The 12,222-nt window shown below is 44.0% G+C and overlaps 1 protein-coding gene across 1 annotated transcript; it reads left to right on the forward strand.

Annotated features, from left to right (window-relative positions):
* Window positions 1-7,077: 7,077 nt before the first annotated feature.
* On the forward strand, window positions 7,078-11,786 carry LOC123093358 (omega-amidase, chloroplastic). Its single transcript, XM_044515308.1, has 10 exons — window positions 7,078-7,430; window positions 7,522-7,638; window positions 8,588-8,812; window positions 9,252-9,345; window positions 9,733-9,807; window positions 10,557-10,635; window positions 10,869-10,884; window positions 10,989-11,069; window positions 11,308-11,390; window positions 11,477-11,786. Exons 1-10 carry the CDS (start codon window positions 7,233-7,235, stop codon window positions 11,553-11,555), a joined length of 1,047 nt encoding a protein of 348 aa, XP_044371243.1. The 5' UTR covers window positions 7,078-7,232; the 3' UTR covers window positions 11,556-11,786.
* The last annotated feature ends 436 nt before the right edge of the window (window positions 11,787-12,222 follow it).

The raw sequence follows: 12,222 nt of genomic DNA on the forward strand, positions 1-12,222 counted from the left end.
CTTATTATGTCTATGATTAATGGAAGCCTTTGTGTGAAAGAACTTAGTGTTTTCATCTCCAAACTTAATACCTTTAATTTTACCTCTCTGTTTCTAATAAATTTTCTGATTATTAAGAACAGCCAGCAAGCACTCCTTGAGTATAATTCTGCAGTTGCTCTCAAGCAAAGAAAGATTCCTGAATTCTTCAATAAGTCCCAAAAGAAGATGCAAGCATTTAGATCTTCAATCTGTTTTTCATGCAGGATAAGCTTTAGCCCACAGTTTTAGAGCTCTTCTCAGGTTTTTGAATTTGGCATTGATATTTTTTGCCTGATCAGTAAAACCCACTGGTATATTCCAAGCCACCTGAACCACTTGTTTAAAAGAGTTGTGTTTTAACCAGTAGTTTTCAAATCTGAAAACCTTGGACTTGGGAATATTTGTGTCAATCTTGATCATGCATGCAAGGTGATCAGAAATTGGTTTTACCAAAGGAAGAGCCATGGAGTCAGGGTAACTAGTCATCCAAGCTGCATAAGTAAAAAACCAGTCTAACTTCTCAAGGAGTTGGTTTTCCTGCATGTTGCTCCAACTGTATTGTCTACCTTTCAAAGGAAATTCAATTAGCGCCAAATTACTTATAGCCTCATTAAATAAAACCATCTCATTGACATCTCCTCCAGGTCTATTCATGTCCTCAGGTGATCTGATGAAGTTGAAATCTCCCATGATTATCCAGTCCACCTCATTTGGCATTTGGATATTGCTAAACCAATCAATAAATTCAAGCTTTTCCTCATGTCTGCATGGCCCATATATGTTTGAGAGAATCCACTTGTTTGAAGAAGAGTTCCAGGTGAATTGTATGGAAAGTGAAAATTTGTTCTGAAAAAGCAATTCTCCTGTGAACATAGATCCATTCCAAGCAGTCAAGATACCACCAGAAGCCCCAATTGAAGGCAGAAATTCAAACTTGTTAAATCTTTGAGGACAAAAGTTTTGAATGCAAGCTAGGTCAAAATTCTCTCTCTTAGTTTCTTGAATGCACACAACTCGAGTAGCACTTTCCTCCACTTTTTGCCTAATAACCAGCCACTTATCTTGAGCATTAATACCTTTGATATTCCAATTTAGTATGTTCCAAGATCGGTTACTATTCAATGTTAAACTTTGGGGGTCTTAATGTGATGTACCAAGGTCCATCCCTTGGTAAGAGCCTGTAGATGTGTGATATGAGGATATAAAAAATCTACAATTCTCCTGTGTTCTTGAATATGTAACAACCAACAATTTAGCATCATATCTAACCAGCTCAACAATATCAAAGATGAAGACAGAGAAACATTCACAATTAAGTAAGTCCCATCAGCATTACTGGAGTACCATGTCTCAGTACAAAGCGAAGAGAGCAGAGTAACGGCAAACAAAAGGTGCCTCTCAGTTTCAACCAGAGGCTCTTTTTCACTTCTTTTCTTGGATGTAGCTTCTCCAAGAGGCAGAAAGATAACTTTGTTGGGGGACACCTGCTGCAGAGGACTACCAACTCCACTTGAAGAGTGAGCAGCTGGGCTTATCCCTTCATTTTCTTTGCCAATACCTTGCAAGATCTCCTTACAAGTGGGAGCCTGTGAAGTGATGCATCCATCAGGTATATGAAAGAAGGATAGTTTCTTAATTGTGATAGTTGACAATAAGCAGTTTCCATAGATTAGATTTGAGCAAATGCATTGTCCAACCAAATTTATCAGGTGTCAACAGCAAATGTATTATGAAGTTGAACCAACTTACTGGAATTTCAATTTTAAAAGTGTTTCTTTCTCCTTGAGTGGCTGGGGCAAAGTGTTGTATCCAGAGATCCAGACCTTCTTCAGAAATTAAATGAGAGCCATCAATTATGTCCATAGCATGTTTCTCAGCAATGGTGTGAATATCAAACATATGAGGAGAAGCTGAGGGTAAATTAAGCCCATCATTACCTTTCTTGCTGAAGTTTGAGGATGTTCCTACCTGAGGGATTGGGACATCCTCTTTTCCTTTTTCTGCTGTAGACAAGGCCTGTGGGAGTGAAGTCTGTGTGCCTTCAGTACCAGTCAAATTTGCAGGAAAAATATCTAGTCCAAGGGCCATGTGCTGTGTAGCAAAAGCAAAACCCTCATTTGTCCGTATCGGTTGCAAATGAATTTCATGATCCCCAACAGAAGTTCCTCCCCCTTCCTTGATAGTGGGATCCACCTCAAAAGCATGATGTACATGCTGTGAACCATCTTCTTGCCCTTCAGAAAGAGCCTGTTCAGCCTCATTCAGATGCAAGTGATTTTCCACATTGTTTTCAGCTAGCTGAAGATCTTCCTCCTCTTCATCTGCATGATAAGCCATAGCAATATTCAGTAACCCCATGCCCATAGGCTGAATTTGCATGCCTTGATTAACCTCTTCACTTGCTGAATGTGTAAGAGACAGAAGGCCATCTAACAGAGATACAATTGTTGTAATGCTGATGTTGGGATGTCCATCATCATGTTGCATTGGAATTTCAACTAGCTGCTGCTGAGGAGCCACAAGATTGGGTTGGGGAAAAGCCCAGTGCTGATCTTGCTCTTTTTGTTCCTCCCAAGCATCCTAGCCCTCATTTTGAATATGAACATTGTGCACTAGGAGAGGCTGAAACCCTGGAAAATCATTTGCATGCTGAGGGAGGGGGTGTGGGTCCACACCATCAGGTGGAATAGGATCTTCATCAGCAGGCCCACCACCCAGCATCTCTTCTAATAGAACCTCAACCGAGTCGGTCCATGATTCCTCCTAAAATCTTTCCCCCTCTGACCACCTAATGCTCTTTGGGATGTCAATCAACTCTGTCACACGAGCTTTAACCATAATTTTTTCCCTCAAAGCATCTTCTCTCTCCCAGCTGGTAATTTTCCCCATTTGGAAATAGCCGCAGGAATGTCCTCGGTATTGCAGAAATCAAAAGGAACTCCAATGAACAGTAGCCAACAAGTCCTATTGAAATGAACCCTACGCCAGTTTCTGCCCTCATTGTGTTTAGAGAACGAAATAAACACGTCTCCAAAGGGGTGAGGGCTCTGCCTAATGAGCCTATTACAGTCTCTCACATGCATGAACTGGACGTAAGCCTCTCCAAAAGGGCATGGCTGGATCTCTCTGAACCCAACTTGCTCAACTCCTTGGAAAAACTCCTCCAAAACCTCTCTGACGTTGGGAAAAAATACCTCATTAGGATGCGGGTGGATTGATGCAATCTCCCAATCTTCATGCCTTCTCGGGCGATGAGGCAGAATAGCTCTAGAAACCCTAGTTCTTCCCTCGATTTCCTGTATCTGGAATCCATTTGGCACAAAAGGAAGCGGGTCGATAGGGATGTTGCCCATCGGAGCGGCCACCGATGAAGCGGCGACCACTGCCCTCACCGGCGACGAGGATAGCGCATGCGAGCTTATCGAGGAAGGAGCAGAGGATGTTATAGAGTTGGTAAGTGCAGTGGAATGCGAGGAGGCAAGCGATGGTCTCGGTTGGAAATGTGGGAATTGGTCCTTGACTAGATCCATAAATGATGAGACCTGCCTAATATATGGTGTCGGCCCAAGGCATTGGAACTAGGCCGCAACAGCTCCACGGCCCACGCCTCCTAAGGTGGGCTAGAAAAAGAGTCAAATTTAATAAACGACCAGAGCCCAGGAAGATTTGGATTTGGGCATTTGCGGGCAAAATGACCCATGGCCCCACATGCATGGCAAACTACGTGCGTTGCTCCATGCAAATGTGTTGAGACTTGAGGCTCAATTTGTGGCCGATCGGTATCGTAATTAGGCTACGATGAATTGGAAATAATGGCTTGATTATTGCCGTCATGAAGAGGCCCCCATAACCGCTCAAAGACTGGTCGGCCCTCCTGAACCACCGAGCTGTAACTCCGGCGATCACCGGAGTGAGGAACCACAGCTCGGCCATTCCTACCCACACGCTCAGCATAGTAAGCAACTTCTTCTCTACACCAATTAGGGCCACCGAAATTCCAAAGGCTAAAAACCATCTCAAACTCCTTTTCAACAATTCTACCCACATTATATATCTCAAAATCAACCAATTTGGAGGCAACATAAAACTTGTACAATCTATCCCTCAAGAGACGAACTCGAAAACCTTGGGCATAACCCCCAAACATAGCAAGTAGTGAGACACTAACCATGTGGGCATCAAGTTTGAAGGATGCCCTAGAGAATGAAACCACCATGGTGAATTCATTTTGACGAAAGCCCGGGGAAAAAACCACCGGGTGACCAAACTTGGATCTCATATCTGCTTGAAACTTCTTGCCACGATCAAAGTTGAGAGCATATGGCGCCATCGTAGAGAGGGCTTGGGTGGCTACCGGGGCCGGAGTGGCCACCGGTAGGGAGAGAAAGGTGGCCACCGGGGCCGGTGTGGCCACCAGCGCAAGGGGGTGGAGAGGCTAGGTGGAGAGGCTCAACTAGTCTTAGGAACAACAGTAATATTTGGCCCCCCTTACCAGGTTTTTCGGAGGGAGAAGGAAGGAGGAGGGGGACAGAAGGAAGGGGGAGGCCGAATCCCTCCACTTCCTTTCTCTCTTCCCCCTTTTCCTTCCCCTTCCTATTCGGCCTACATGAGAGGCGCAACAGCCCATGCTGGCTGCTGTGTTTCCCCTCTTGGCCCAATAGGCCCATATCTTTGCCCGGGGGTGCCCGGGACCCCTTCCGGTGACCCGATATGTACCCGGTACCCCCAGAACACTTCCGGTGTCCGAATATCATCGTCCTATATATGAATCTTTACCTCTCAACCATTTCGAGACTCTTTGCCATATCCATGGATCTCATCCGGGGCTTCTAACAACATTAGGTCACCAAATCACATAACTCATATAATACAAATCGTCATCGAACGTTAAGCGTGCAGACCCTACGGGTTTAAGAACTATGTAGACATGACCGAGACTCCTCTCCCGTCAATAACCAATAGCAGAACCTGGATGCTCATATTGGCTCCCACATATTCTATGAAGTTCTTTATCGGTCGTACCGCAATGACAACATACGTAATTCCCTTCATCATTAGTATGTTACTTGCTCAAGATTCGATCATCGGTATCTTCATACCTAGTTCAATCTGGTTACCAGCAAATCACTTTACTCATTCTGTCATATATCAACCCGCAACTAACTCATTAGTCACATTGCTTGCAAGGCTTATTATGATGTGCATTACTGAGAGGGCCCAGAGATACCTCTCCAATACTCGGAGTGACAAATCCTAATCTCGATCTATGCCAACCCAACAAACACCTTCGGCGATACCTATAGAGCATCTTTATAATCACCCAGTTACGTTGTGACGTTTAAAAGAACACAAGGTATTCCTCTGGTATCCGGGAGTTGCATAATCTCATAGTCAAAGGATAGAAAAAGCATAAAGTTATGATGATCTCTAAGGCAATGATCATGAATATAGGCATCACGTCCATGTCAAGTAGACCGAAACGATTCTGCATCTACTACTATTACTCCATACATTGACCGACTCCTGCATGCATCTAGAGTAATAAGTTCATGATGAACAGAGTAACGCATTAAGTAAGATGACATGATGTAGAGGAATTAACTCAAACAATATGACGAAAACCCCATCTTTTTATCCTCGATGGCAATAATACAATACATGCCTTGCTGCCCCTACTGTCAGTGGGAAAGGACGACGCAAGATTGAACCCAAAGCTAAGCACTTCTCCCATTGCAAGAAAAACCAATCTAGTTGGCCAAACCAAACCGATAGTTTGAAGATAATTACAAAGATATCAAATCATGCATAAAAGAATTCAGAGGAGATTCAAATAATATTCATAGATAAGCTGATCATAAATCCACAATTCACCGGATCTTGACAAACGCACCGCAAAAGAATATTACATCGGATAGATCTCCAAGAACATCGAGGAGAACATGATATTGAGAATCAAAGAGAGAGAAGAAGTCATCTAGCTACTAGCTATGGACCCGTAGGTCTGTGTTAAACTACTCACGCTTTATCGAAAGAGCAATGGTGTTGATGTAGAAGCCCTCCATGATCGAATCCCCTCCGATAGGGTGCCGGAAAAGGTCCCTAGATGGGATCTCACGGGTACGGAAGGTTGTGACAGTGGAAAAGTGTTTTCGTGGGCTCCTCTGGTGTTTCTGAAATATTTGAGAATATATAGGCCTCAGAATTAGGTCAGGGGAGCTGCGAGGGGCCCACAAGGGTGGGTAGGGCGCGCCCTCCTCCTTGTGGCCACCTCGTGGCTCTTCCGACTTGATCTTCAAGTCTCTGGGGTGTCTTCTGGTCCAAAAAAAATCATCGCGAAGGTTTCATTTCGTTTGGACTCCGTTTGGTATTCCTTTTCTGCGAAACTCAAAAACAAGGAAAAAACAGAAACTGGCACTGGGCCTAGGTTAATATGTTAGTCCCCAAAAAATATAAAACAACATATTAATGCATATAAAACATCCAAAACAGATAATATAATAGCATGGAACAATCAAAAAATTATACATATGTTGGAGACGTATCAGACGCGAGCTAAAGAATGAGAAGACAAAGACTGGCCAGTGAAGATGTAGAACAATGAACAATTCGCCACCACCATCTGCTTTCCACAAATCGCCACCTCGGATGACACTTCCATAAAGGGGAGCGACGCCAACAGGCCGCCGACATCCACAAGGGGAGCCAGGACTTTCACCTAAAGCGAGAGGTGACGATGAGGAACGTGGGAGGGGACCTTGACAAGACCTTTGAGAAGGGGACCGGCGCCGACATCGTCGTGCCCTCTACCTAAGGCCAAGGGTTTCAACCGGTCTCACTCCCACACCCATCCACCCGGACCCGAGAGCATGAGCTATCTAGGTGAAGACGTCACAGTCGAATCGGACCAGGGGGTGCAACCACAAGGTGTCGGGGCGCCACTAATAGTATGATACTAGATCTATAAAATAATAAAATATTTAATTCAATAGGTTGCTCTTCAATTCACGTTTTATATATGACACAACTTGTACTTACACAAGCAAAGCAAGCAAGACAAGTGCCACCAGGCCACCACAGTCAACCGTGACACTGACGCCCGGCCCCACTGCCAGCCGAAGCCCATCCGCTCGGAAGACCCAACCACCCTCATCCGGTCGGCGTCACGACTCACGCCGGCCTCCGCGCTACACTACACCGTCCCCGTCTCCCCGATGAGAGCCGCAGCCACATCCACAGCCTTCTCCCTCCTCTCGCCCTCCCGCCTCCGGACCACCGCTCCCACCACCACCAGCCTCCCCTACCGCCGTCGCCCCCGCATCGCCGCGATGGCCACCGCCGCCTCCTCCTTCCGCCCGGAGGCCGCACGCTCGCCCCCCGCCGTCGAGCCCCCGGCCCCGCCACTCTCCAAGGTCACCCTCCCTCCCCGGTTCGAGCTGATTGCTGTGGTTTTGTTTCGGGTCGGGGTTTGATCTGAAGAGGGTTTGGGTTCTGTGGGCGCAGTTCAAGGTGGCGCTGTGCCAGCTCTCTGTGACGGCGGACAAGGCTCGCAACATCGCGCGCGCCCGCGCCGCCATCGAGTCCGCCGCGGCCGACGGCGCCAAGCTCGTGCTCCTCCCGGTGAGTGCCTACGAACGAAGCCCTGTTATTGCCAGCTCTGTCAGTACCAGTTTCCTCTCGGATGACAGTGACCAGCTCTGTCAGTACCAATTTCCTCTCGGGTGACAGGGCCGTTGAGGATTGACTGCTGAGTGATCGCGTCGTGATTCCGCGGGAATTTATGGGTAGAAGCATACTACTGTAGCATCATTGCCTTGACTGACTGGTGATTGTATAAGATTCAAGCGTGAGTATATGCACCGAGGGGGGGGGGGAGGATCATATCACTGAATCATATCATGTGCATGTTTACTTCTGATATGTCAATAAAAGCAGTGAAAACTGTTCCCCTTCTTAACGCAATGAAAGGAGTGAAAACTGCATCTCGTAAAAAAATCAGCTGTGATATTGAGATGTGCTCTCAAAGTTAGACTGTACTAGGATACAGGCCCACTATGCCACGTGTTACAGTGTTTGTAGTCCGACAGTTCTTGAGTTACTAAGCACCAACATTGTGGTATTGACTATTGAGGCCCGGGCACTTAGCATCCGTTTGGCCATGAGCCAAATTGTAAATTTGTGGTATAATGCCGTTATTTTCTTTTTCCAATTGTCAGAAGATAATACAACATTATAATAGGTTTTGGCACCACTCACTTCTGTGTAGCTTGCCCAATACTTACCTTCTTTCTCAGCCTATTATAGTTAATTAGGACAAGTTTCACTAACTTTGTAAATATAGTTCGGTACTTCAGTTTCTCATTTTTCTTCTCGAACAGGCTTTGACTTTTGAACCATGATATCATTTCCACATCTTGTGCTTCATGATTTAACATGCATTCACTAGGCCGCATCTGATTTTGATTGATAATTTAGTCCGCTTTCTCTTATCAGATCATTTGGTAAGAAATTCACTTTTGCTTTTTTATTACCTTTCACCTGTTGCATTTTCGTGTTTTTATGTGTATAGGAGATATGGAATGGTCCATATTCAAATGACAGCTTTCCGGAGTATGCTGAGGACATTGAGGCTGGTGGCGATGCAGCTCCTTCATTTTCAATGATGTCTGATGTTGCTCGCAGCTTGCAAATTACTCTTGTTGGTGGATCCATATCAGAACGTTCTGGTAACAGCTTGTACAATACATGCTGCGTCTTTGGTTCAGATGGCAAGCTTAAGGGTAAACATAGAAAGGTATGTATGGAAACTTATTTCCGTTAAGTAGTTTGTTTATATAATAACTGAAGAGTGAAGACACAGAAATTGAGTATGTCATAGTGACACACGACAACGCCAACCGGATGGACTATGTTTGAAAAACCACAGTTTTTGAATACTATTACTGACATGCTCAGAACGTCTAGTACATCAATCATGACGTTTCCATGTAGTACTGTGATTCTCTTCTGACGAATGTGAAACATAATGTTCTTGCAAAGTCACAAGAGAAGCACATATTTTATAAATTTACTGATTTACGCAAGATAATTAGTGAACTTCCCTTATCTACAACATTTGATTAGTTAATTTACACCTCGTGGCATTTTGTTTCTTCCACACTAAACAATATTATTCCTAAGGTGGTTCCTTCTTGTTTTTTATGTCACAGCAATGGAACTTTTCATGAATGCAGGTCCATCTCTTTGACATTGATATTCCAGGAAAGATTACATTCCAGGAATCAAAAACCCTTACTGCTGGGCAGGATCTTACTGTTGTTGACACAGGTTTGTCTTATTACTCTGCTGTAATAAACCACACTAGGATTAGGTAGCTCTCAAACCACAAGATCTTCGACGTATCCGTAACTTTTTGTCTGGGTCTTATGAATTAAGTTTTACAAACAGAACATGTTTATGATTGATGTTGATATTTTTAAAGCCATACCTTTCCATATGGACTTCCCATGTTTCTTGGCTCTAAGAATCTCCTTCGGATATGTTATTTAAGCTTTCAGTAACCATTGTTCGTTCAGTTCTGCTTCCTAGATTTCTTCTGTAATTTGTTGTAGCTAGTTGAATTCGGTCATCTTTGTTCTGCTTTAGTTTCTGGATACAGCACAACTAATTTATTTTGTTGCATACAAAATCTAATATAATGTCAATTATTTTCAGATGTAGGCCGAATTGGTATAGGCATTTGCTATGACATTCGTTTCCAGGAATTGGCAATGCTGTATGCTGCAAGAGGTCTAAATTTCTCACATCCTATTTTTACAGTACACATGATTTATCTGTTTGTAATTTTTTGGTGTTATAATCACAAAATACATCTAGGATTGCTTTAATGCACACTTCATTTGATTTGTAGCAGCTGCTAACTTACTGTGTATGTGCATAATGGATCACATTATTTGCTCTCAGAAACTCATAGCAAAATATAATTTGATTTCCGATATTTACTTGTACTATGGGCCTGGTTGGTTAAGGGTCTGCTGGTAGGAGGATCTTTCTCCATTCTGTTTGCCTGGTGAAAAGGGAGGTAGACTAGATAATTTGTTTATTTTTTCTTTCTTAATCAATAATAGATACAATCCCTGAATCCTGTGCTTATATAGATGAATGTTTTGACAGCGAAGAACCTGTCTAAAAAGGGAATCTTAAAACTATGCAGCTAGCATGATTGACTCAAGTTTTATGAGATATACGTGCTTTGTTTGCCTTTCTAGTTAAAGTCTGGTGGAAATATCTTTGGTCCAAAAGTTATGAGTTTATGTCATGGATGCAGCTCAATAGATAACCTTTCGACTAAAATGAGTTGAGAGTTGCTGCTATTAACTGTATGTACTTTTCACATGCTGCAGTACTCGTGTTGCTTGACACTGGGACCGAGCCCAGAATAGCTTGCAACCTCTAGATTTTTAGTTGCTAATAACATAATACGTGCAACTTCACTCTTGATCATACAAAATATAATAATGCTCTCTCGTTGACTGCAGGTGCTCATTTGCTATGCTATCCTGGTGCTTTCAACATGACTACTGGGCCATTGCACTGGGAGTTGCTTCAACGGGCAAGGTATGTATCTTCTGAATTTTGAACCTAGAGATGAAATGCAGCAGATACATAATGAGGTTGAATATGTTGTACTTCTATCGATGATAAGATACTTCTAAATTAAGCTTAGATGTAGTCAAAAGATTAATGCTTCTATCAAAATTTCTCTAGGAGTACTATCTGAAGCATCTTTCCTATTTATTTTTCATTACATCTTCTCTGCTTCTGTTCTGAATATATCTTTATGATGCCAGGGCTGCTGACAACCAGGTATGAGGAACACTGCTGTGCTGCCCTCCATTTTTCTGTACAGAAACTCATCATTCCGCTTCCAATTTTTCTCTTTCAAGTAGTAACAATCATTATTCTGTCAGCTTTTTGTGGCAACCTGTGCTCCAGCTCGAGATACTAGTTCAAGCTATGTTGCTTGGGGACATTCCACTCTTGTTGGACCGGTGAGTTGATTACTGATTTTAAGATGCCAGTTCTTCGGTAGTTTGCCAGGAGCCTCCTGATCTTTTGTGCTCCGGAGTCCAGACCTGGAAGTTAAACTCAGCACTAATGCAAGGAATACTATGTTATTGCTGTAGAGACTTGGCCTTGAGTCATGCCATTTCATATGCTCAGCACTCTGAAAACTCTATTTCAGTGATGGTATGCGGTGCGCTTAACTGTTGGCATTTTATTTTCCAGTTTGGTGAGGTGATCGACACAACTGAGCATGACGAAGCAACTATAATAGCTGAGATTGATTATTCATTGATTGAGCAGAGGAGGTAAGCAGAATGATTGAATCTTAAGCTTTTTCATGGTGTTTATTCTCAGCCTGATCTAATCGCCTGGCCAACATCTTTTTGTTCAGGCAATTTCTTCCTCTGCGACATCAACGGCGTGGAGATCTTTATCAGCTGGTAGATGTCCAGGGGTCGGGTTCCAAGTAGACTGCCTGAATTGCTCGGGTAGGCATGATCCATGAAGCAAGAATCGCTGATTGAGAAGGCAGGCTCATATGCTTTGATTCGTGAGATGTATGTGCCACATCTTCATCTGTAATTTGCACTCCTGGCACATGATGTGTGAAAAGGGGACAAAACCAATAAGAGACATGTAACATGTACAATTGCCTGAGTTGCGAAATAATCAAACCCCTTGGCGGGAACAAAAATCGAAAACTGGGTTACTTCTCTTTTTAGCCTTATATAATAATGCAGGGTTACATTACATGAGTGGGGTGAGTTGAAGAACATGGGAGGCACGGAAGATGTACCCCATGTTTTCGGCTTGCTTTGGGCCTTACGTCCGTGGCTGCTATAAATGAGTAATGTGGCAGGCCAGCCTGTGGGCACTGTGGTAAGCATAAATGATCAAGCAGGAAGGAGGTGCCCCCTGTTTCCTGGCCACGCTGCAGCCTGCTCGAACAGGAACATGGCTTCTGAAGACGGTACCGCTGCCGGTGCAGGCGCCAGGCGGGCAGGCCGTGAAACACTGAGACAGCAGAGGAGGCATGGCGAGCCGAAGAAGGCCGGCCAGCATTTCGTGTCCGGAGATGTGAGCCCATTTATGCGCCCATCACGCCTTCCATTAATTAGAAAATGCGAGTTCGCGGGG

The sequence above is a fragment of the Triticum aestivum genome, chromosome 4B (genome assembly GCF_018294505.1).
Source record: "Triticum aestivum cultivar Chinese Spring chromosome 4B, IWGSC CS RefSeq v2.1, whole genome shotgun sequence".
In the NCBI taxonomy this organism is placed as follows: Eukaryota; Viridiplantae; Streptophyta; class Magnoliopsida; order Poales; family Poaceae; genus Triticum; species Triticum aestivum.